The 25,649-nt window shown below is 38.8% G+C and overlaps 1 protein-coding gene across 1 annotated transcript in view; it reads right to left on the reverse strand.

Annotated features, from left to right (window-relative positions):
- Positions 1 to 473: 473 nt before the first annotated feature.
- The window catches only part of UBN2 (ubinuclein 2), a 52,394-nt gene continuing 27,218 nt past the window's right edge, over positions 474 to 25,649 (reverse strand). The window contains exons 9-17 of the mRNA XM_065635818.1: positions 24,256 to 24,374; positions 23,496 to 23,609; positions 21,951 to 22,094; positions 19,830 to 19,880; positions 18,442 to 18,484; positions 16,230 to 17,768; positions 11,855 to 12,101; positions 10,994 to 11,083; positions 474 to 9,794 (exon numbers count right to left, since the gene is read on the reverse strand). Of these exons, the coding sequence (XP_065491890.1) occupies positions 9,745 to 9,794; positions 10,994 to 11,083; positions 11,855 to 12,101; positions 16,230 to 17,768; positions 18,442 to 18,484; positions 19,830 to 19,880; positions 21,951 to 22,094; positions 23,496 to 23,609; positions 24,256 to 24,374 (2,397 nt within the window). The 3' untranslated portion in view covers positions 474 to 9,744. The remainder of the gene's footprint in view (positions 9,795 to 10,993; positions 11,084 to 11,854; positions 12,102 to 16,229; positions 17,769 to 18,441; positions 18,485 to 19,829; positions 19,881 to 21,950; positions 22,095 to 23,495; positions 23,610 to 24,255; positions 24,375 to 25,649) is intronic.

A 25,649-nucleotide genomic window follows, 5' to 3' on the forward strand; every position in this document is an offset into this window, starting at 1 on the left:
TACTTCTGGCGTGTCCCCGCCCCTCTTCCTTTTTTGGAACACACTGAAGGGCGCTGAGCGAGCAGCGCCTCCTCGCGCGCGGCTCGCGGACCGGAAGGTGTCTGCCGCGCAGCCCCCTGGGAGCGCGGGGCGGGTGTCCCTCAGCCGGGGCGCCAGGCTTTGCCTTGGAGTAACGCGCCCCGCAAGGGACGAATTCCCTTCTGTACTAGTCCTCCGGCGGTTTAAAAATGCTCCTCTACGCTGGCAGCGTTTCCCTTTTCTTTGTGATTGCTATGACTGAAGAAAGCCGTGGCTCCCTCTACCCCCCCAACCGAAAACTGCCTAAAATACAAAAGAAACCCACCCACCACCATTAAGAGTCTTCAAGCAACAGCCCTTCGAGTTAAACCTTTTTACATCTTTATTTTTGTGAGAAACCACAAGAGACAGGGCCAATATGTACATTCATCTTTATTTAATACAGCACGGACACATGACACATTAAAAAAAAAAGTACACTCGTGAAAAAAGCCTGTCACAGTCAGGGACAGGGAACAGCTACGCCGAACTGAGTAAGGCTCCTACTGCAGAACAGGGGTCTGCCAGCAAGGTTGGATCCCAGAGTCTGCTGCCAGAAAAAAGAAAAAAATCTTTTTGCACTCCTTTCAGGAAAGCAGAAAACAAAACGACAAGTTTCTCTCTGAAGAGGTGCAAATGGAATCATCTGCAAGGCTTGTAGGATACAAACCCCATTACCGTGTTTGGACCAAAGCACTGATAAAATGAGAAACTGTATCCAACTGCTCTTGCAGAGGCCCAACAGTCCTGACCTCTGAAAACATCGGACTTCTCAGGGATAGCAAACCTGAGTATCTGGTAGGAGTGAAAACGTCAAGTAGTTACACAGAAGAGAGTTAAAATTAGTCTCCCTGATAGGGCCCGGCTAAGCCACAACTGGGAATGTGCAGGGGAACAAACTGCTTCCCAACTAACAAGAGACTTAACAGCCATTAAAACTGACCAGAACAATATACACACTTGGAACTGATGCAGGCTTTTGTGGCAGCAGCTTCTTCCTTTTCCTGCTTCAGTTCAGGATGGAAATTAAGCAGGCACCAGTTCCTCTGGCAAAGAGCCTTACACACTTTTAAAAAATTAAAATACGAAAAAAAGGGAGACAGGTGTATTTACAAAATCCATGGCTGGTACAGTACATCATTTTTAAGACACACTAAATGCTACAATCTTTCAGGTCCTGAGATTATTACAAAAAACAAACAAACAAAAAAAATAAAACCCCACACAAACCAAAACCAAACAACAACAACAAAAAAACCAACTCAAAACCTGCGTTCAGGTCCACTTTTATAAGGAGAGCAGAAAGAAATCACACATGTAAAATACAGTATCCCTTGAAGTTTCTGGAACACACCTCCCTAAAAATCCAAATGAAAGTGGTGCTAATCACCCACATGTAGCTGCATTTGGTTGTTCAGGCTTGTTGTCACAAGAGGGGAGCATTTCACAGGGGAGTTTCTCTGGAGAGCTCATCAGGTAAGCACATGGCCATGGCGATCCTCTCTCGATCACTAAGCCCTATGATCCAAAATACGCAAATATTAAAAGGAGGAAGGTGACTTTGTACAAATTCATGCTGGACTGAGTAAAGCAACACAGGAATCACCAACTCAAGCAGGTTTGCCATCTCGTAGTAATTGTGCATTCCTTTGTTTGAAACTGAGGAATGCAGAGAATTCTAGCTGTGATTTAACTGTTGGTTTCTAAAAAAAACACTTGGCCAGCTGTTTGTTCTAAGCTATGCACTGAAAGGCAGGAAAACACTTTGTCCATCTGTTTCTCAGCCTTGCATTGTCTTGGGGATCGGCAAGTCAGGTAGAGCAAAGCTGGCTATATCCAAACTTGCTAAAACATAAATAAATACTAAAAGTGAGACCAAACAAAGGATACAGAGACCAAACCTTTGTTGAGGGGATGATCCCAGCTACCATTAGCTGTGCAGGCAGGAATTTGGAAGCTCTGTTCTTGACTGAGCCTTTGTCAGGCAGAACTAAAGGGGCTTGCACCCATACCTGTTTTTTTTTTTTCCTCAAGGAAATATTCTGAACATAGTGCTTTTGTACTATCAGAAGTTATCACAGATGCACTTTTATTATAAGCACTTGACATTAAGCTAGAGAATGCCAACATTTTAAGGATTACTCATGAAATGCTTCTCTCAGTAAAAAGAAGACTACAAGAGACAAATCACATGACAAGGGTACTAGTTTAACTGTTAAAATATAATGCTGCTCAGTAGACTTTTGGGGATAAAAAGTAGTAGTTAATTTTGTAATTTTTTTTTTAAACAGTAGTTCAAAAATAAAATTTCTCCATCTATTTCCAGTACAGATCTTGAGAACAATGCAAGAACATGGTACTAATTGCTACATGATGGAATCACCGGCAAGAAAACACACACTATAGTTCTCACCTCTGAGCTAAATTGTTATTTGTAGTTACATACAACAATACTAAAAGAACAGTGAGAAATACCTGGGGATTACAATTTAGCTTTTATTTAAAGGTCCAGCTACCATGCAGCTGATACCTCCCCTTGTTTAGAAGCAACTTCATTCAAGTGAGAAATTGATTTAATTTACTTCTGATACCGGAAGTAAACCCAGGATGTCTCATTACTTTCTCTCCACTACCAATCTGTACATTAAAAACCAACATCACTGGGGCTTCTTAAACCAATTTTGAGAGCTGAATATTCTAAAAAACTCTCAGACTAAAACCCATCACAAGAGGTCATGTTAGCTTCCCTCTTGAAGCAACTTCATGACACTTGACACTAGGTGTTCCACCAGTGAAAGCGTTTCTTTTTTAAAATACAAATTTCATTCTTCACGTTACCAAAAAAGACTTCCGCAGTACAGACATTCAAAAAAGCATTCAATTTTCTTTGGGTAGAACTTCAACATGTGTTAAGAGGGGCAGCTGGGGGAAGGAATGCATGTAACACTGAAACATGTAAAGAATACTTCTCTGCATAGTTTGATTAGTAGTCACTAATATAAACTAAGGCCTTATCTGGAAAAAGCTGAGAACATACATTTTCTTCCCCCAGCCCCCAACTCCACTGGTGAAATCTGGTAACTCTCAAGCTCTGGCTGCTGCAGCAGCTACTTGGTTTGGCCTATGATGGTGGCATCTCCTGACTGGTTTTGGTCGACTCTCTCCCCATCTTTTTCTCTTAGTACTGGACAGTAACAAACATAAGTATCTGTTGATAAAATATATCTGCACACACTGCTGGGCACAGGAAAAAACCCCAAACCCCATAGTATTGAGCATGATAGGAGTCAAACATAGCATACACTGCTTGCTTTGGATTACTTCATCAGAAAGAAAAACTTACTAGTTCATAGTTATTATTTAAGCAGGAGATGACAGCAAGGGAAAAGACTGAAATTCACTTCTACATACAAAACATGATTTTTTTTTTTCCAGAGTTGCGCTGTAGAATTATAGCTGTCAAAAATGGCTACAAAATACAGACCTATATCCTTGACTAGCGACAAGATTAGCACAGTTTTATTTATGAGGAGTGTGCAAAAACAGCTGTAGGGAATCTTTGTACTTCCCCAGTTTTGGGCCAGTTCCAGGCCATGCTGATCTCTCAGCATAACTCATAGCAGCAGCAGGGCTTTCTATAGCCCCAAAAGGCCATTACAGCAGCAAGGGATCACTGGGTCATAGAAAAAGGATGATGAAGCCACACCAGAAGTTTCCACAAAGCATTCCCTTACATAACAGTTATCTCTCCAGTGACCCAGTCAGCATACTTCTGGCTGCTTATTTGGCAGTGATTTCTTAAGCAGTAGACAGACACAGTCAACCATCATCACCAGCTGTCGATTCCCCAACTCAGAGATCAGCCTCGGATTAAACAGCAACAGAAGAGCCGGGTTAGCTCAGTTTACTGCCGAGGTGGATGTGGCAAACTCCACTGAAGCAGCCTCACTGGTGCACCTTACGCAGATTAAGCAGCAGCCTTGCTATCACTCCAGCCGGCTGAGGTACCAGCAATAATCCTATCTTTGACTGGAACCCTTAGCTCAGTAGAAGAAATCTGCCTGTAGCCTAGTTTACATAAAGAGGTTCAACTCAAATGTGTAAAGATAAGCTAAGAACTGAAATAGCAGTTAGAATATTCTCTGCCACATGAACATGTTTGATATCTTATTTTCTGCTCTCTAGATCTGCTCTGCATCTAACTGTGAAGGACTCTCCATTCCATTCCCATTCTGGTTTCTGAAAAGAGAAGGTATATATTTCCTTTACATATTGCAACACAAAATTAGATCTTCCCCACAGGAAGCACGTCACAGATCTAGCACAGCCTAGTGATGCATACGTATGTTACCTTAAGTTTAGCACTTGGTCAACAACTGAATTGCTAATTCAGGTATGCATGTTTATAATAACCCTAAACTAGATCCTCAGCACAGAAATGTCAAAATCACTGGATGATCTATTACAGATCGCTAATTTTGTCAGAGAACAAGGAAACAAGCACAGACGCTATTATGAGGGTTCACTTGCAGCTACCACCACATGAACTTACTGTTAATTATATTAAAAGAACAAACCATTAATGACATCACAATAAATTGAGAAAAAGTACAACTATAAAAGTACTTCACGGTGAAAGATTTAGGCAGCTTGTGAAGCGTAGCCAGGTTTAACTTCAATTAGCAGCTGCACTCTTTGCAGGTTTCACCAAATTCCTTCTTACATGTGATGCATGGTAGAAAGCGACAACTTAGGTAAGTGTGAGAATCCTTGCAATAACTGGTATCAAGCAGATGTGATGAGCTGCACACAAGATTCCTTGCAATTCATCTCAAACTTGCTGCAAACTGCTATTTTAACCTTCTTTCTCCTCCACCTCCTTGGGGTTGTCTGTCACACGTCTTTGCCTCAGACTCAGTAACCGTGTGAAGTGGTCCAGTATTTAATAAGGATGCCAGACAGGGCCCATAATGTTTTACTCATGACCTAATTTAGATCCAAATTTAAAACCTTCAGAGAAAAATGCAAGAAATTTCATTCCCATTAGCCACTTCCTTTCTCTCATGCACATTTACGCACACCCACACACTCTTTTATTGTACTGCCATCTTTGCACAAACGTTCACCTTTAAGTAAAATGTTAAACAGAGCCAGCAGAGTGCAGAAGGATGAACAGGATTCTCAGGGATATTCTCAGGAATAAGTGTGTGTATGTGCGCATGTGTGTGAGTGTGAGAGAGAAAGAAAGCACAAGCACACAGAACGAACGCCATGGTACAGCAGCTATGAAGTTACACACGTTACACACTTGTTTTTCTTTACAAAAGGGAAAAAAAAATAGTATAACAGCATAAAGCCATCTTGGCAAGCTTAAGATTTTCCTCCAAAATGCCTTCCAGCACTTCAAGATCTCTGAGAACAGTTTAAAGAGGGTAAGGAAATTAAAAAAAAAAAAAAAAAAAAAGGCACTTAAACAAAGGACAAAGGCCTGAATCAAGTCATGGAGGGTAACAGCCATTTCACCAGTCAAAATCTACCAACCTTTTACAAATTTCTATAAAATTAAAATTGCATAAAGTGTTAATTAATCAGTCATTTACCTACTGCTTTTACCTTGTCCTGGTTTTGTTAAAAACTTGTTTTTAACAAAAACAGGACATTCCTTTTATGGGGGGGAAAAAAAAAAACCACAAACCAAAACCACCAACAAAACTAAACCCAAACAAAAAGCAAGTGTCCCTTTAGTGATTCCCCCTCAGTTTAGCAAAAGACGAAAGTCAGGTGTGGGAGGAAGCCTTCCACAGCTTGGCTTGGCTGCAGGTGTTCCCTGCAATGCATCTTTAAAAAAAAAATCCAAAACAAAGACATAGGAGGGACCACTGTGCCTTCAACAGTTCATTCCAAAAAAATAAAAGAAACCAAACCCAAACACCCCAACACTTCTAGTCCATCTGTGGGCAAAAACTACTCAAAAGAAAACCAAACAAACTGTAAACTAGATTAAAATTTGCTAATAAATACAGCCAAAAGTTCATTTTACGAATGTAGCAGCAAATGTGATAAAGTTAGTTAGTTGGAGTCCAAGATGACTCCCAGAGGGTTAATGGTTCACACAACTGATGGCAGCTTGGGAGAGTTGCAGGATTTCTCTGTTTTCATGTCCTCAAGGGTCTTGCACCAAGTGGAGAAGGAGTGTGGAGGAAGGGTCAGGTGATGGGACTGCAGGAAGGAAAACAGGCTCTTGGCACCTGTCCCACCCCCGAATCTGTGCATCAGACAACTTTGATTGGATTCAAACAAGAAGCAGAACCCAGGTAATTAAAAGTTACTTCTGATTAGCAGAAAACAGATGTGAAACCCACAGCATCCACACTTGCGACTTAGTTGATCGGTATTAGTCATGTATCTCAAATCAATGGAGAAGGCTGCACAAAGTGATTTAGGTCACTTGCATCTTGGAGTGGGAGAACACTGCAGTTATAGTCCAAGGTATCAGGAAACTTTGCAGCCTGTGTTTCATCTAGCCTGCCTTCTTTCTTTGTAAGTGTCTCAAAAGGATTTAGAATAGCTACCGCGGCTTTTGGGACTTTGGATCATGTAGCAGAAATTATTACCCAGACGGTTTTAACATCTAAAACCGGTGTTTGAAATTATTGCTTGCATTTGTTTGGGGCTTTCAGTGAGCCTGACATGTTAGCTCATGTACAGTCCCCAAACCAAGTTCAGCCCTGCTGCCTGGAAAAGACAGCTCTACTTGGCTTTCTTATTGCTTGTGAATACTGAGGGTTATTTAGTATGTACAACTACAGTTTATATATTAACAAAGGCCCTTTAAAAGTAGTAAAAACTTGGGGGAAAATGTCTTTAGAAGAGCTGCTGTGCAGAAAACACTAAAACATTAACCTAATTTTGCATTTGGACGTTGCAGAAATCTTTCACTTCTCCATCCTGTTTATGCTGCCTGCAAAGGTCTCTGGGAGCCACCCTATTATTTCCCTTGACTTGGCCTTGCTGGGTTTAACCAGGGAGAACGGGCAACAGGTAACGCAGACCCTTTCATCGCTGTGTTGCCGATTCCAAAGAAGCTCAAGAGCGTAATGATTGGAACAGTTACCCTCTGAGGGGCTGTTAGAACTGCCTGCACAAACAACATATGGTCATCTTTACTCTTCATCATCCTACTGCCTATTTCCACAATAAGTATAGTTGTTTCCCAAGACTGAGAAGCTCAGTAGGCTACACAGACAGGACTACTCCTACCCTCTGTAAGATTTAGAGAGGATACTCCTCCACTGAAGATGAGGCATGCTTCCAGGAAGAGAGGAATGTTGAAAGGAAATTTGTGCTGTAGTTATAGAGGGCTCCAAGTCTCCCAATCTAAAATTTCATTAAGTATGAAGACAAAAGATGGCAATCTGAATGAGATGCCTTGATGAGGAAAACATAGAAGAGGTAGAACTCTCTTAGGACAGGGTCTTTTAAATATATTGCTGTCTGACGGCTCACTGCTGCAACTCCCTTAAGCTACATGCCTTGTTAAAAAAACATCAGGTTTGACACAGTTCATAGTAACAGCATCCTGCCAGAACTGTTAGGCCTCAAAAAACAAAACATGTCTTCCTTCAACCCTTCCCAGAGAAAAGAGAAAAAAAGTCAGATAAAGCTTGCATTCTAAATAGTTTATGGTATTTTGACAGAATTTGCACAGTATTAAAAATGCCAGAGTCTACATAGCTGTATGTTTCAATTCTAAATAACCTTGATGATGGAGATGCAAGCTCATCTAATCAACACGCCACATACAAAACATTAGCACTAACTAAAAAGCATTTAATTGGCAGATGCTGTGGAAAGCAATGAACTAACGCATCTTGTTTTAATTCAATCTGTCTTTCACAGAAGTGTTGTGCAAAAACATTTATTGCTGAGCTCAACCCAACATTTTAGACTAAATACACAATATATATTATTTTAAATTCATGTATATATATTTATATAAAATTAAAATGAGCTCTAAATAGAAAAGAAATTGTTGTCTAAGAAAAATAAATCACATGTAAAAGAAACCTGAAAGCTATAAGTTAATCTAGCAAAAACCATTGAAGATTCATTACCCATGGGTCAAAGTCTCTCTGGAAGGTGAGAGATAACCAGTAGTCATTGGTTCAATCTCAAATCAAACTACTGGAAAGACTAGCTAGAAGGAGTTTCAGCATCTCTGACCAAAGGAATGGTTTGGGGTTGAAGGAGAAGGGCATATACTATTTTATTTGCTCCTTTCCCCTATGACTTAGTTTCTGCCATTCTCATCTTTTATCTAACAGCGCAAGGGACTCAACAGCAAAGTTCTGTCCTAGTGTCGAAAGTGCAACATGTGCTGGATATTTCCTAACCTTACAAATGAATCAGTCAATGTATTGCTATCCAAAAAAACCCCAAAACCCTAAAAAAGCCAGCTTTGCAGTCTTGTGCTACCATGTAAGGAAGAGTTCAGGTCAGGAACTCCCCAGGCCAGCAGGGGCTGGAAATGCTGGAGACAACCCATTCAGCCCCCAGAAGAGAAGGCACCTCTGGTCGCTTTTGAACGACTCTTCTTTGGCTAATGCCTGAAGCAGTATTAACCTGGCTCTGGAATAGGTCACACTCGGCTTTCTTTAAACTAGGAAATCAGTATAATGCATGACTTTGGGAGGAGTTAGATGAAAGATAAGGAAGATCTAGAATGAATAAGGAACTGGTTGTATGGTAAAAGACATGAATACAACATTACTGAATTTCAGTAGCAGATAAGCATAGGCAAAGAAAATTCAACAAATGAGTGGACTGAAAAATCAGTGTGCCTTTAAGAAAAAAAAAAGATGTGCGAAAGAAATGCTAGTTTGAGCAATAAAATGTGGGTTTCATTTTTACGTAAATGGAAATATTTCTATCGCCTTCCTTCCTTAAATAAGAATCTTTATATTAAAAAAAAAAAAAAAAAATCAAACAAGGAGCAAGGGATTTCCTAGTAGTCTGACTCTCACATCTCAATGTACCAGCAGATCTGTTTTTGAAGACAACTCTCTAATGAGACTGCATACATATGTGGGCTCCCTAAAGCCAAACAGCCTTGTAAAGCTGGAAATATGCCCGTGCCAGAAACTGCATTTGTGTAAGGGTTTAATTATAACACAAAGTATCCCAGCACCACCTACACCATCTACATAACCTTTGGTCCACAACCATACAGTACACTCAGGACCTACATGATCTTCTACTGGGCACTTTGGACACTAGTGAAGTGGACGATTCCACCTTACACAAAGGATGGAGAAATCTATTCTAGCTCCTCTCACACTTTCAACACTTCATTGGACATCACTCAGGAAAAAAAAAAATGTTTGTGCTGCTGTGGGTTTGACGATCAATTTCTTTTAAAAGCCAATCAGAACAGATAAAAAAAAGCTTGTTTCTTTAGGCAAGATCAAACTATAACCAGTCTGCATGACCAGGAGGACCAGTCTTCCTTTTCCTTCTCTCTTTGATCAAGTATTGTTTTCTTTTTCTTCTTCCTCTCACCACAGTGCTTGGGATCAGAATATGTAAACATCGACAGAAACAGCAGCCCTGTGACAATAAGCACTTTCCCAACTGGGCAGATTCTGTCAGCCAACCAGAACTGCTTCAGCTCCCTTGCTTGTCCAGAAGTCACTGGTTTTTCCGCTGTAACTTAGTGTCCCCTTTACTTTGGCCTCCATCTGTAGTTTAGAGACAGGAAAAGAAGGGGAAGAATAAAATCATTAATGAACTTTTATTTTTATAACTTACAGCAAAAGAGAGAGGAATTTGGCACATTTAGCTTTAGCATCACAAAAACCACATTGTCTTTATAGGGTGGAAGACTCTTCATCTTCGCAGTAGTTCATTTATTAGAAATAGTACTGTTGAAACCTGAGATATCAGGCTTCATACCAAAATATACTATCTTTCAAAAGATTAAGTTGCAATTTGGGATTTAAAAAAAACCCCCAAAACCAAAAAACCAAGCCTGTCTTTAGAAGCCTTTACATTGTAATAAAGCATTTTTAGTATTCAACCATGGTAATCACTGCGACATAAATTAGGGCTGTACCCAATATAGCCAATTGGTTTGTTTTTACAGCCTCTTAGAGCAACACTGCTCATTCTTTTGGTGCTGAGAATTCTAAGAACGGAATGAAGAAACCCACACCAAGCCACTGCCACCTTTCCTGTTCCTTCTCCTGGCAAAAAAACTCCACCACCACCACCAAAACCCCAAAAACCTACAGGTGGCAAAGGAGCACACTCTAAACTGCACCATCTAAAGCTTTATGATAGTTTTTCAGCTCTACAAGCCTCACAAACAGAAAAAAGATTTTCTACTTCAAACTTATTTTCTCAATCAAAATATGCAAACTCTTATAAAAAATAAAATTCCCAGGGAAGGCAGGTCTTCCTTTAGGAAACAATCATACTGTTCACACAAGTATACACTCTTACAAGAAACATGAAGAAGTTTCTAGCTGCAAGGTCAGTTTGTTCTCCAAAGGAGAAATTAAAATTGAGTGGAAAAAACAATCCCCCAATACAGGATTTATGTGGCCTATCAACAATCATATTTGCATTCAGTAAGTCGTATTTCTGTCTTCCCCACTAGTTGAATTTGTATACTTAAGTTTCTAGAACTGCTAGAATAAATTGAAATTTCTGAACTTTTTCCATTCCTGAAACTGAAGGCAAGTAGAAAAAAAAATGGTTCAGGTTCCAAAAATATTGCTATGATAGAATGTACACTGTCTGCTGCTACTAAAGGTTGTTCTTGTGTTGTGTCTTCTCTAAAACAATTTCGGTTTTGGTGTACATTTTATTTCAGTCTAGGGCAGAAATCTGACTTTTAAGTTAAAAATAAGTGATAAGGAAAATACAATGTCTTTACCTGTGTAAGCTTGCTGCAGGTGAGCAGGCAGAGGTGAGTGAGACAGCGTTGCTGCGTGCTGAGCACCTGGCTGTAAACCCTTCAGTAAGTCTGGCAAAAAGAGGAAAGCAACACAGATGAAAAATATCTCTTAAGGACAGAGGCAGCCTTTATAAAATAGGAAGTCTTTATTTTTATAGTGTAGCTATAGTAGCATGTTAATTTACACAGACTTCTGAATATATATCTCAATAACAAAAAAATACCTGATAGCATTCTGATGGCTGGAATAAGTCAACAGAAACAGACTCATTCAAATACGGTTAATCAAAATCATAGCAAGGACCATGCCTCACTATTGGGATGCAGTTCTTCATACCATTTCTTTGAGCACAAAGACCAAAACCGATATAGGTTAAAAACCTAAATAATTAATTTTTAAGCAATTAAAAAAAATAAATGCCATCTTAGTGGTTGTTTCCTCATAAGAGAACAGTTTGTTATCTGAGAGTTTAAGCCATTACTAAGCTAAAGGATATTTTGAAGAATTGCCATATTAAGTCTTATTTATATTGTGAAATTTGGAGACTCTTAAGCTATATTCCTTTCTAAAAGTAAGGGATTAACAGTTAACCCCAAAAGGCATATTCAAGACTAAGTATATACCGTGAATGTAACAATAAAGTTAAGCTTACCAAGGTGATTCATAACATTTGCATAATTACGTAAAGTTTTACCAGTGAAGAAACCACATTTACTCTTCTCGAGGGATTTCCATGGACCAAATTTGAGTTTCTCAGGACTTTATTGCTTCCCTTCTTAATTTACATTTTCAGGATGCATCTTTTCCTATCAGATGGTGTGACAACTAATTCCACTCACTCTGAGTTAGGCTGTGATGGAAAGCCGCTGAGGTAGATCCCGAGGTGGTTGTCACTCCAGCTGTGTCCGTCCCAAAGCCAAGCAGCTCCAAGGGAAACTGGAAGGGCACGGTCACAGGAACAAGGCCACCCAGCATCCCAAAAGGAGTTAATGGTGCAGACGTCACGTTCTGACTGGTTACAGACAGGGGTGATGCCATGAGAGTCAGAGGTGACGCATTAGCCAGTAGTGATGCTCCTGCTGTTGACTGCACAAAGAAAAGGAGTACTTTAAGATTTTTCAAGCTTCGAGTTGTATCCTTTAAGGAAATAAGAATCGACCATTTTCTGTTGTGACCCTATTAAAAAGTGTATTAAATAATTAATAAATATCCACTTATCCACCTAGGAGGTCTTCCTACCGTTCATCTGCTAAGCAAGCACAATTATATCTCAGATTCAGACATGATAGTATGGCTCATCTCCCATCTTTTTCTCATCAGCCTTCCAGGTAATTTCTTCTATCTCCTTTCTAATTATGCACTGGGTCTACAGTCAGAATCTAATGCAACATCATCTATTAGATTGATAATATGAAAATATCACATGAAGATCTGAAGTTCTTTAGAAGCACCGTACTACTCTCCCCTCTCCAAATCTCTGTCTTGACAGAATACTAACTTTTTTTCCCTATAGAAGTTACTTAGAAGCCATGATTTTTGAAAATTCAGATTCATACATAAGAACTCCCACACTTCAAGAGAAATCAGGTTACCAAGATGCAGACATACATATGTGTATAGACATCTATGCACATGTCAAAGCAAAAGGCAAAGGAAAATAAACTAATCACTCTACATATCACGGAATCATAGAATGCCCTGAATTGGAAGGGACCCACAAGGATCAGAGTCCACCTCCTGCCCCTGCATTGGACAACCCCAAAATTCACACCATGTGTCTGAGGGCGTTGTCCAAATACTTCTTGAATATGTCACAATGAAGTTAAATTAACTTCATATAAAAATGAAAATGCAAGATTAGCCAGAACATTTTAGCAACAACAGTTCCCAAATTGCATTCATTCTTCTAACATTAGAACAGCTCATTCTAGTTTAACACTTTTTCCTTCACTGTGTATGTAGTAATTTTATATGCTAATGTTCAATTCTGTAATGGTCTACTACAAAACAGTCAATATAGAAAGCATCTTGAATCAGACTCAAGCTCAGATATTTTAGACTCAGACTAAACAGGACTTCAAACCTTTGCATTTAGACAAGTAAGCCTTAACTAAAACCAAAACTTAGGCTAATTTAACAAATACATGACCTTAAAATGAAATATTGAGTTCTGTAATACCAACTTACAGAAACAAAGTGATGAAAAGCAGCTAGAGAAATGTTAGTTGCTGCTTAAGAGAAAACACAACATTTAAAAACAGTAACCCTGTGAACAACTGCAGATGTTACTTGGTAGCAAGTGTTTGTGTTGGTCATCTTAAGAGTGACAGCTTTTAAGACATAGTCCATTCTAGAAGTAGAAAACACATGGATGCAAAACTTCAACATACATTATTCTTTTGCCTTTAAAAGTACTAATTTCACAATAAGCCTATGTACAAAAAATTACAACCATTCACTGTCTGCAACTGTGGATTTATAAGATGCCTGAAACAGAAAGAAGCTTTATAACGTGCTCTGTCAAGACTTTGAACTTCTGTCTTGGTTTTTTTTGTTGTTTTTTCTTTTTTGTTGTTGTTTTGTGTGTGTGTTTATTTGTTTGTTTTGAGAAAGCAAGCAGTGATGGAGAGAGCTACATAGAATGATCTAGAAGAGCTGCAGTTCAAATGTTTTTATTTTTCTCACCTATGATAGCACTTCATAAAAAGGTTCATCCTGGTGATGCAAATCTGAGTCATTAAGATCCTTAGAAGTCAAGGCCAGATTCTGCTCAAGAGTGCTAATGGCAGGTAGAGTTTTTTAAAGAAATCACATGCAGTGGTTGCTGAATTTTAGATTACTTTGGCTTTGTGTTCTTAAGATGTAACTTAGTAAGATGTAGATGTAGATGTAACTTAGAGTACTCTAGAGTAAAATTTCTGTGGAGCTACAGCAGGTATAAGGTGCTGTATTTTATTCTGGTAAGTAACTGTGTCAATCAAAAGGGGAAAAGAGGGAAACACTTACTGGAAACTCTCCCTAGTTAGGAACATCTTTATTATCACATTAAATCATCTAGTCTTCAGTGTAAGCAGACTAGGATATTTTAATGAGCCACCCAAGCATCATTCTTATCTTCTGACCAATGACTAGCATCTTGGATAGTAATTAAATCCCTAAACTCTAATGGAAAGGAGATTCACTTTCAGTCTTATGCAAAGTTATAAAAGAGGTAACTCACTCCTTAATACATCGTACCCAACAACTAGTCTGGTATTTATTACGTTCAGCAGCCAACCATTAGACCTTTAAGGCCAAATAAGGCCCTCTGATCACAAATCTCTTCCCCTTCAGTGTACTTAGACTGGAAGGTAATTTGATTCTGAATATACTTCATTCACTAAGCCTCAGCCTGCACAGTAGCAACAGCCTTATTCCATGGTTCATCTTCCTTACACCATTCTTCCTAAACATTTTTAGGTTACCAAAAAGTAACTTCTGAAGTGTCAAAAACCCCCACATGTAAAGTCACAGTCATTTTAGTGACACCATATGCTGCTCAGAACTCCTGCCTAATTTTCCCCCTTATATATACCAACACACCTTATTTTGCTGTATTACAGTATGCACTCATGTTACTTGATAATTCACCACACCCACTCCAGTCCTCTTCAACATTACTGTCTGTCAAAATGCATTTCATTCCCCAAGTGATCAGTATTTCTGAAAAAAAATTAGTTGCCTTTAACTAGAGGAAGGTTTGCCAGAATTCATCTCATGCAAGACAATACTAATTTCTCTTGCCTGTTATCTTTAAGCACTACCACACCCATTTCACATTTTCTTCTGCAGCACAGTAACTGTATCCACTGGATTATGTTGATTGCACCAGAAAAAAACAAAACAAACCCAACTCTGTTTGCAGTCCATTCATTGTGGCCTTTGTCTCCTCCAGGCACCTTCTGGAGTACCCAAACTGCACCATATCTGGCTCAGCTCTTCTTTAGGACCTATGTAGTACCTCTGTTTTTTTCATTCAAAGCACCCAAAATAATGAGAAAGCTGTGTCAGAGCCTACCAGACATCCCTTGTTTACCGTAACAGACTTAAGGTACAGTAGTATGAAAGACCATAGAAATATCTTGTAAAAATAACCTTCCTCCTGTTACTCAGCTGCATTAAGAAAAACGTGATAGCAAATGAAAATATTATAAACCATTGCCAAAAGCTGAGTATACATCACTACCACGCTGTAGCTATGTACATTGTTCAGAACAACACAAAGCTTTTCCATTTGCGGTACACCAAGACTGATCTACAGCGATATTGCTTTTCTGAATTTTACTTCAGTAGTGAAGACTTCAGGATAGAGATAGCAATAACAAGAAAGGAAAACCTCAAGTCATCTCAGTAATTACATCATTCCCGGTAAGAAGAATGTACGACTTGGGAAAGCTGGCTGCCTTCTCAGTGAATAACAGGTTTGCACAGGTTTTAGAACAACAGTATTTTCAAAATATTTGTTTTGTATTACTTGTATTATCTTCGGTGATGAAGTTCTGCATAAGCGCACTCTCAAACAATTTCTAGGATATTTATATATTAATGACTTGTCTCATTCAGTGTGACTAGATCCTATAAAATGCAATACATATTTAATTGCGAATACTAAAGAAAAGCCCTTGCAAGAAAGGCTTATTTTAAATACAAGTCTTGCATTATACTCAAACCACAACGAACTGAACTCTAGTTTTGCAAGTTAATCATGAAGCTTGGCAACAAATGTAGCAAGACACCACCCCTTTTCATATGACCACCATCATTACAAATAATATACAAGAATACACAAATCCAATAGTGCAGAAAATACCACATCCCCTGAAAATATGGTCACACAAAGCATATATTTTCTAGTGTTCTTAAAAAAAAAAAAACCTACAACCAAAGCAAACCAAACGAAACCCTGAACAAAAAGTGAATTCTGTTCCACAGTATAGGCTGACCAACATTTTACACTGATTCGTTCCACACTGATCCTTGCATGTCACATAAGCTGGAAATATCTATTCGCTAGAGTGAAATAATTTCATCACTATCAGCATTCATGCTTAGTAAAGTGTACACATTAAATGTATGACCCATTTTCAAACCACGATACTCTAAGAAATGACAGTTACAGAATAAATGTGCTAAGTATGAATGTAAGGTTTAAATGTAAACTCATTAGATGCGTACCTGCACACTGGCTGCTACAACTGGAGACCCTGAGGCAGATGATGGTCTGTGTGGAGTTGACAATTGTTTAGTAGCACCCTGTGTTCCACTTCCTGCTCCCCCAGACAGACTAGTCCTACTAGCTCCACTTGAGTTAAGGTTACTGCCTCTGCTGGCAGGTACATTCATTCCAACTCCACCCACATTATTTTTACCAACAGTTCCAGAAGGAGAAGAGTTGGGCAATTTCGAAGAAGCCTGAGGGTTCTTTGCAGGCTGAAGGCCTGAGGTGCGATTAGAGGGCAGCAAATTCATGGTGGGAGACTGCCTGCTGATATTTACACCACTGGTCTGTTTATGAAGGGGGTTGTTGCTGGAGTGACTACTCTGGGAAACTAGTGCACTTGAACTGGAAGAACTGGGTGTTGTTGCAGGCCTGGGGGATGAGGTGGACTTGGATGAAAATTTAGGTGATGCATTGGGCTTGGATGTCACAGAGGGCTTAGATGCAGTGGGCTTGGGAGAGGCAGCAGGTTTGGGAGAGGCAGCCATGGAGAAGGGAGGCTTGAAACCTTGGGAAGAAACTTGTGACACCATAGCCTTGGCTAAATAGTTACTAGAGGTAGAGGTGCTGGATGTTGTCCGAGAAACCAGTGGGTGAGACACTTGAGATCCACTTCCAGATGAGGGATTAGACAAAGGCAGGCGATACACTACAGACTTATCTTGAGCCTTGATGACTGGTGAAGAGCAAGACAGTTTCGGATTACTACTCAATTTCACCACTGGATTGCTCTGTGATTTACTAATAGTTGCTTGTAAAGGAGATACATATTTCTGCTGTACAGCTGAATGCTGGTGCACCTTTGTCACTTGTGATGTTGAGGAAGAACCACCTTGAGCCTCAGAAGATGATACCAAGGTATTAGCATCCTTGGTTCTTTGAGAAGAGGTGGCAATAGCTGCTTGGGTCTTAGAGGAAGAAACATGAGTCTGTGAAGAGGAGGAAGCAGCTTGGATCTGGCTTGACCTCTGTAGTCCTTGCTGAAGTAGTTTGGCTGGCAAAGGCTCTAAGGAAACCTTAGGATTTTGAATTGAAGATCCAGCAATAAGGCCTGAAGAGATACCAGTGTGAACTAGGTCCTGGGGTTTCTTTGGTACTGGCCCTGTGTGACCAGCAATAAGACTTGATGAATGGGGAGTTTGAGTGGGCTCTACTTTCTTTGAAGTTGCCAGAGGCAACTTACTCATAATGCTTGCTAGTTTCTCCTCCCTCAGCCCCGGGCGAGGTCTGGATGTTGGTGTCTCTATAGTGGATCCAAGAGGTGATCCCTTGGCACCATTATTGATAACGGCCAGAGCATCAGAAATAGAGTCCAGTGAGGGTGGGTGGAAAGAGAGATCTTCATCCAGTGAGTCGTCCAAGCAGATCGTCTCTGGAGCTGGTGTGCAGCTAGAGCTGGCTGGGGTGCAGACAGGTGTGCTGGAACTCAGTACAGTAGCACAACTTGAATTGACCGAAGACACACACGTTTTCTGTTCTTTCTTTGGACTGGAGTCCTGAGAATGAAGAGATAAGACAGGTTTCATAGCCTTTCTGGCGTGGATCTAAAGTCTTCTTTATTGCAATACTATTATTCTGTAACTTCAGATGAACCACAGATCTACTACTGTAATTTTCATGTTAAGATACCTATGATATCTAGGTGTTGGAGTCCCATGTGCTAATTCAATATTTATATTTTAAAACCTAGTGCAGTTGCTCCACACAACCAGAAGTGCCCCCCCCCCCAATTAAGAATAATCGATGCTGTGAAGAACAGGGCAGCTAATTTGATCACTAGGTAAAATTCATACAGAACTAAGACAACACCTAGTCATGTCTAATGAGAACCTCGATCAACTTACTAGGTCATCCTCCCAACCACACATTTTTCCAGTGTTGCAAATTTAATACAAGCTGAAAACAAACAAAACACACACTAAAAAAGTGAAACTTTTCTGGAACTAGTATCTCTTCATAGTCAATTTTCAAAAAAATAATATATCCTAAAGTTACAAAGCTTTTATAGTATTTTGTATTGTTTTAAATAAAATAATACACCACCAAGTCAATAAGCTCTTATAGCATCTCCTGATGGAACCCTTCTGTCAGAATTTCTCTGGGTCAGAGGCATGAAACAGGTTGTATCAAACAGTCATATAAAATTCAGATATTTAAATAGGCATTTACCTTCACTTTGGGTTTAGGTGCCAGAATCACCTTCTTCTTTGCCCTAAAGCAGAGGAGATATATGCACATCAGAAAAGAAAAGGAAGGCAAGTCATTTCAGTTTTAACTGTTACCCTGATGATATTTCAATCAAATACAAGGATGACTACTCAGGTCCAGCTTTAATAATAAAACAACCTTGAAATAGAAAATGGGTTGGGGGAGGAAGGTAGAACAAGCACACTTTTAATCCTTTTTTTGGTCATGTATCTCTAAGCAAATTACCTGCAATATTCACTGAATTGTGATATAACCTGATGCATATCAGGAGAGCTGTTTTTTACCTTTCTGATTTAGAGAAACTTCAAAATATCAAGTAATTTCAGCCCCTTATAGAGTTTGGCTACTTAGCAGAGCTTTTTCTATACTGAAGTCACCTATAATAGTTACATAATTTCACGTTATGTTGATGTTTCTGTCACTGAGGAGTACACTTGTTGCATTTCCCCCCTCCTCCCAAAAAAAAGTGTTTTGTTGCTTATCAACTGTGAAATAGTTGTATCTAACTTCTGTTTGTTGAAAAAAGCCATTTAACAAACTTCCAGGTTCTTTTGCAGTGTAAGCGAATACCGTAGCACCAACTGCAGTTCTGTGAGCAAGGACTGCATTAACAATTAAGTCATCAGCTTCAACTTAAAAGTGAAGCATTTCACATCGTTTTTTCTCATTTCTATTTCTTCAAGACGATCAACACATTTCCATCTTATAGGTCACTTATTCTCCTTTCCTAGGCAACTAGGAATATGCCTGGTTAAAAAAAGACCTTACTGTAGGTGGACTATGACTCAGTTTTGCTATTGTGTAAAAAAAAAATATCCTATATTAATCATATTTATCACCAAGGTTGTAATCTGGGTGCTACTCAAAGTCATAACTGTTTATTTGAATTATGGCTGAATGAGGGCAGCTTCTGGGAGGGACATAACGTTGTCTGAAAAAAATCAAGAAGGTAAAATTCCACTAAGACACACAGCCTTCTGTGGCTAGAGGTATTTATGAGGAAAAGAGCAGGAAGTACTGCAGTCTCCTCAGTTCAATGTGCTGCACAGCAAAATTTAGGTATAGTGCTTCAAAATACTTTGAGAAAAAGATGTTAACCCAAGAATGAATAGCTACTTGAGGTATCTAACCACTTAATAACAGAGTTAAAATACAATGCTACAAGAACATTACAGGTAAATGTTTAAATTAAAGCATCAAAATAAATTACAAACAATACATATATTTTGAAACAAATCCCAAAATGTCCCCCTCTCCTCCCCTCTGTCCAAAAAAAGGTAGCATGAAGATAGGAAAAAAATACTATGAACAACCTAAAGATGCTAGCAAGTTGCCAATATTATACTCACGGAGCAGAAGTGAGGTGATTGTGAACACTTCGGCTTTCTTTAAAAAGCATCCTAAAAGAATAGCAAGAAAAGAAGTGTAAGGTGATTCTACAGGGACAATCAGCATATGACCACCAAGTACTCAAGTAACCTTGAATTTTCAAAATAATCCTTTGATTATCTGTCCCCACAGCAGCTAGTTTGTCTGTATTGCCATCACAATGCAGTTACACGGTGCCATAAACAGAAGAATGCTACAAAACCAAAACCACTTCAAGTTTACATTCAAACTACCTCAGTAAATGGCAAGCAGAAGTTAACATAATGGAATATTACCTCCTTCAGCTAGACAGAAAAAATACATTTTGAATTCTCTCTTCTCAAAGACTAATGAAATATTTTAAACAACAATAATCTTGTAAACTCTTTGCACTACATGTCCACACATTGGTCATAGGTTTGGGTTTTGTAGTTAGTCTGTTGTGGTGGTGTGTGGTTTTTTGGTGGTGGTTTTTTTGGGTTTTTTGGTTGTGGTTATTGGGGGGGGGGGGGTGAGTGTTACTTTTTTTTAAAGCACAGAGGAAAAAAACTTGGAATACAGTAGCCAAACTTGTTTCTAATTTTCTTTAGTATTTTGTATAGCCCATTGTGTACCATTTCTGTGACTTCAGTTACACTGGACTTACACGTGTTGCTGCAGAGCCAATGAATAGCAAGAGCTGGTATGAGAAATCTCAACACAGAAATAAAAGCATGCGAAGTGTTATCAACTCCTGAGCTGACATGTGGAATTGAAAATGATTCCTGCCCTGTACTTATATTTCAGCTTGCTACCCAAATGCAGCTATAAGCAGACAGTTAATGAAAACTTGATGCCCTTCCTTGTTTCCATGTAGGTAAACTAGAACAGACAAGATTTTCCTACACCACTGCCATCACACTAGCACTGACCACATCATGAACAAGAGCTTTTCACCACTGAGAACACATCCTGTAGAGCTGCAATAGTTATGAAAAATCCAAGTATCCACAAATCTCATGTAATCTAGTAAGAAAACATTGACATCCTCTTGCTACAGTTCCAGTGTCTTTCTTCTCAGATTCCACTTCATCTCCACATTCACATATTCTTCACCATACCAGGCTCCAAATCTATATTACATTGCTCCCCATCAGCTGAACGCTAAGAAATGTAACACTTCATTTGTTCCATTCATTACTACTTTATAAGCAGCTTATTACTACCTCATTTTCTACACTGACTATTCTAGGAAGTATCTTCGTACAGTTATTTTTACAGTTTTACAGATTTCAGTAATCTACAATCAAGGTGTTCTTGAGAAAATTCATTAGTATTATTGTATCATTTAGCTTTTACAGTTAAGTCAAGATTTGATGGGAAACTGTCTTTTGCAATGGCTGCTACAGAAAGAAATAAATTATGTCATCTATGTTTGCTACTTTTCTTTCACTTCAAAATGTTTGAAAACTTTGTCAAATTTTTATTTCACAGTGATTACTATCGCTTTTTTTAAAAATTTTTCTCTTTGTGTGACTATTTCCTCTTAAGTTACAAGGAAACAAGTATAAATTCTCATTAAGAAACTGGTATATTTTTAACTGCAGCATCACAGAGCATCCCAGTTGCACACAGGAAATAAAGAGCACAAACCTCAGTGTTCTGTGAATTCTGGTGCTGAAATTCCAGCCTATAATTTTAAAGTTTATGTCACACTGCATTATCGGACTGCTTACAACATATAGGCAAAACTACTTTCTAAACCACTATCACTTTCTATATGACAGAAAAAACTTCCCAAGCAGTCACTCCTGGCCTCATACTGCCCCTTCAAATGAAGCATCATGCAATGTGGCGTGAACATCAGTAAACTCAGTTTCCAGAAGATGACAAAAGCAAATAGTTCTCCAAGGAGAACAGTGGGGTTTAATCTCTCAGGCTCGTAAACAAGACAAAGGTAACTTCTGAAAAGCATTAATTCTTCTAAAATATTCCAGTTCCACTGACATATTTTGAAGTTTTAACCAATACTAATAGTACGTGCTTGAGTCAAATGTATGACAAACAAGATCCTAGAAATAATTAACAACAAAATGAACAGAAATATAAAGCAGGTATCTTACCTTGCCTGCATCCAGCCTTTAGGCCAAAGTGGTTTCACTTCTGTTTCCATAAAGGTTTTGAGGTAATCTTCAGCAGATTGACTTCTATTTGGCTCTAGCTCATAGCATCCCAGCTTGATCTTGACAAGATTACACAACAGAGACCTGCAGAAAGAAACAATAAATAAACTGAAATTAACAATCCTTTCAAAAGCTCAGCAGAAAAAGGCTGAGACATGGAAGCACTGATGCTGTACAGCTGCTGTGTATTGCCAGTTGTAGGAAGAACTCAGTTCCCATTGTTTCTTTTGGAAGTTTACCACTACAACTGGTATTATCTGCCAATGTCACTTATCTGTTTCCAGCAGATTGTATGGCTCATTTTTTTTTTTCATCTTTACTATCATTTTGTAATTGCTTTTACATTTTGTTTGTGGTTTCCTCCTAGCTGAAACATCTCCTGTCACTTTGCTCACAGTGACCTCGCACAGTGACCTTGCACAGTGACCTTTATCTCATTTAAGATGGAGAATGTCTGAAAGCAAGTAAAATCCATTCTACACTGAATATTTCAAAGATGAACAGGGATGCTGTCTTTTACTGTCCCTAAAAAAAAAAACCAAACACTGAAGTGCACACAGTTAAGTAGCATTGGCCTTTCAGAGCCTCTTGAATTAAAAAAACAAAAGCAAAACAAACAAAAAACCAAAACCAAACCCACAAGCAAGATTTAAATATCTCTAAGTACGGCTCCCTCCAGGTCAGTCCAAGCTATACTGCTTGTATATATTCCATGAAGTTCGCTTCTTGGTCATCTTAACATACTAAAAAGACTCAGTGTGAGAAGTCTACCAGCCCATTTTAATAGTATGTATACTTGTAGTAAAATTAGCTTAGATCTTGCACGGGAAATAACTAATATAGAAAGATCTGCTTGCTTAAAAGCCTATCTAGATTAATAATAGTAATTTCAGTTTTCAGTTAACTCTATTCCAGGAAACCAAACATTCATCATTTCAGACAAGAATCTGTGTTGCTCTTGAGAGACAACATCGAATTTTTGTTCAGAGGGGATGGAAGGAGTTAAGATTCATGTGTTCTGGATGCTGGCTTGCCCAAGAACTCAGAGGTTTGCCAAAACAGCATCATCAACTTTGGTGGTTTGCTCTATTGCATCAGAAATCTTTACCGCTCGTCGGGTGACAATGTTTTGTGACCTATTCCTAGAATGGTGGGAAGCAGGTGTAACTCTGCTTATGCCTCTGTTCTTTGCTTAAAGAAGTTTGAAGTCCTAGGAGCAGGAAAACTCTCATGTATTTGGACAAAGCAGACAAACAAGCAGTGAAAAAAGGGCTGCACATAGGATTATCCTGACCTTCAAGTTAAAAGGATGTTTTACCATTGCAGCATTCTTGCTTGCCTGTTTAGCCCCAACACTAGCCAAAACTTCTGAGGTGTACTTCTGAGAACAATTATTTATTAAACAGTATCATATAACAACATTCCCTTGGAGATCCCTTTGTGAAGTCAGTGAAAAACTTGGCAAAAAAGGTAGTTTTGTCTCACCTCACTGTGTCATCCCAATGAAACTTCTTTCTGGGTCCTACAACCCTCTTTCCAGGTTTCTCATCGTCATCTTCCTCTGATCCATTTTTCTCTCGTTCATCTTCCGCTTGCAACCTACAGTTAGAACAATTGGGTTTTTTATAGGTGTACACCACAGACAAAATGTTTCCTTGAGAAAGGAGTGTGGGTTTAGGTGTTAGGAAAAAAAAAAGGACCTGTCTTCAGATTCTCATTATACCATTTCTGAAAAGGTAAACAGTTCATCTCCCTCTCCTTCACAGTCCTCAGGGACAAGCATAAAAGACACACTGCATGGATGCTATCAAGCATGTTGGCTATAAGCTTCATGTAGCACTTCTACTGGGAAATGGCAGGATGCTTATCAATCTATTAATGGTTCTCTAAGTCTAAAATTAGTAAACTATGAGGGAAGCAATTACAGTGAACAAGGACAAAATATATCAAGAACCTGAACACACCATCTTCCTCCATTAATCTGGCATTTTGGGAATCTCCAGTATCCTCCTCACAGTTCATAATTTTTTTCTCACAAAAGCTACTTCATTCAGTTAACGGAATTTCTTTCTAAAGTCAGGTGACAACATCACATACACAAAACTAAGTACTTTGTAAATTAAAAGCCTACAGACACCTGTAAACTGGAGCTGAGTACTTTGCTGAGCTCAGAGAATGAACAACATGGTGACAGACTTCCAGCTGGACTCTAGAATGGGCATGCACAGACTCCAGAAATACCTACTTGGCATTCTTGGCTTGATTGCGGGCCTGACAGTCCTCTTGGTACTTGCATAACTGTTCAGGCATGACGTTACTGACAGCCAGTTTTAGCTTTTGCAGTGGTTCTCTCAAGCGGTCATCCTGTGAAAAGAGAAAACACCAAAGCAGCCCTATTAGACGCAATGTAAAGAATGTTTCTGATGGTTTCACAAAAATTATTTCGCATTCACTCATGAGGCAATATTCCCAGTGCTAACTAGAGACTGCAACAGCCGTTTCCTACATGGCACTTGAATCCTGTTAGGTGCAACAGCGTTATAGAAATACACATACTTGAAATTTCTCATACAACTCATGTAAGTCTTGAGACCAGGAACAATGAAAGATAGTCATGTGGAAACATATCTTCATGAATATCCCAAAATATCATGGCATGATCTCATTAAATTATGCTTTTTTATCAAAAATAGGCAAAGGAAAAACACTGGAGGGAAAAAAACAGATGACTTGACCAAGTATCTCAGCACTTGCAAATAAGTATTCAATTAATCAAGTCTCCAAAAACTCTGTGGTATAAAAAAATCCTAGGTAAGGAACAAAACATATGTGTTAGATTATCTGAGTATTAGAATATTATTATATATAACTTCTGTACCTCAAAGGTAAGGACTACATATTTAGAATTGTCTCCAAATATAAAGAATGTCAAACATTGAAGTAGTTTACTATATACTTCTCTACATGTTTCAAATTCTCTTCCTAAATCTTCTGTCTCAATAACCAGTTATGATTAAGAATGTAGAGACGAACTAGAGTACTATGTGCTATTATGTCTTACTGCTTAGAAATAGCATATGAATCTGTTTGTCGCCTTAGCAAGTTCTGAGATCTCTGCATTCATGATCCTCAGCCCCTCTGCAAGATTCAGTCCTGGATTTCATCTAAGTAATTGGGTCAGGATACTTCAGATCACAGAAAACTTTTTATTAAACAGGCATATTCTTTAAGAGCAAATAAACTGCAAATGACATAGAAAGTATTTGTAAGACCTAGCCACAAAGGCAAATTTGCACAAACAGTACAGGCTGGGTCATCTATTATCAGTCTCACCTATCTAGTTTCTCAGCACAAAAATGAATACAGTAATTTTTTTTTTTTAGGCTGTCATAACTATGATTACTGTGGCTTTCTAGTTCTGCTACTTTGATAAGTATCCTGTATCCAGCTTTCAAGATGAAAGCACTTCATTCTCAAATAAATGGTCTGAAATACTTAAAATATTTGTTTCTGAAGAACTGACAATAGCATGTACACAGAAAAAAAAAAGCTTTTAAGCTGATTTAGCAACTGATACAAACTCTTTTGCGTTATTGGAGACTCTGTGGCTGTTGCTCTACTCTCCGGCATTCTGTCCTC

Source organism: Caloenas nicobarica, chromosome 1 (assembly GCF_036013445.1).
Source record: "Caloenas nicobarica isolate bCalNic1 chromosome 1, bCalNic1.hap1, whole genome shotgun sequence".
Lineage (NCBI taxonomy): Eukaryota > Metazoa > Chordata > Aves > Columbiformes > Columbidae > Caloenas > Caloenas nicobarica.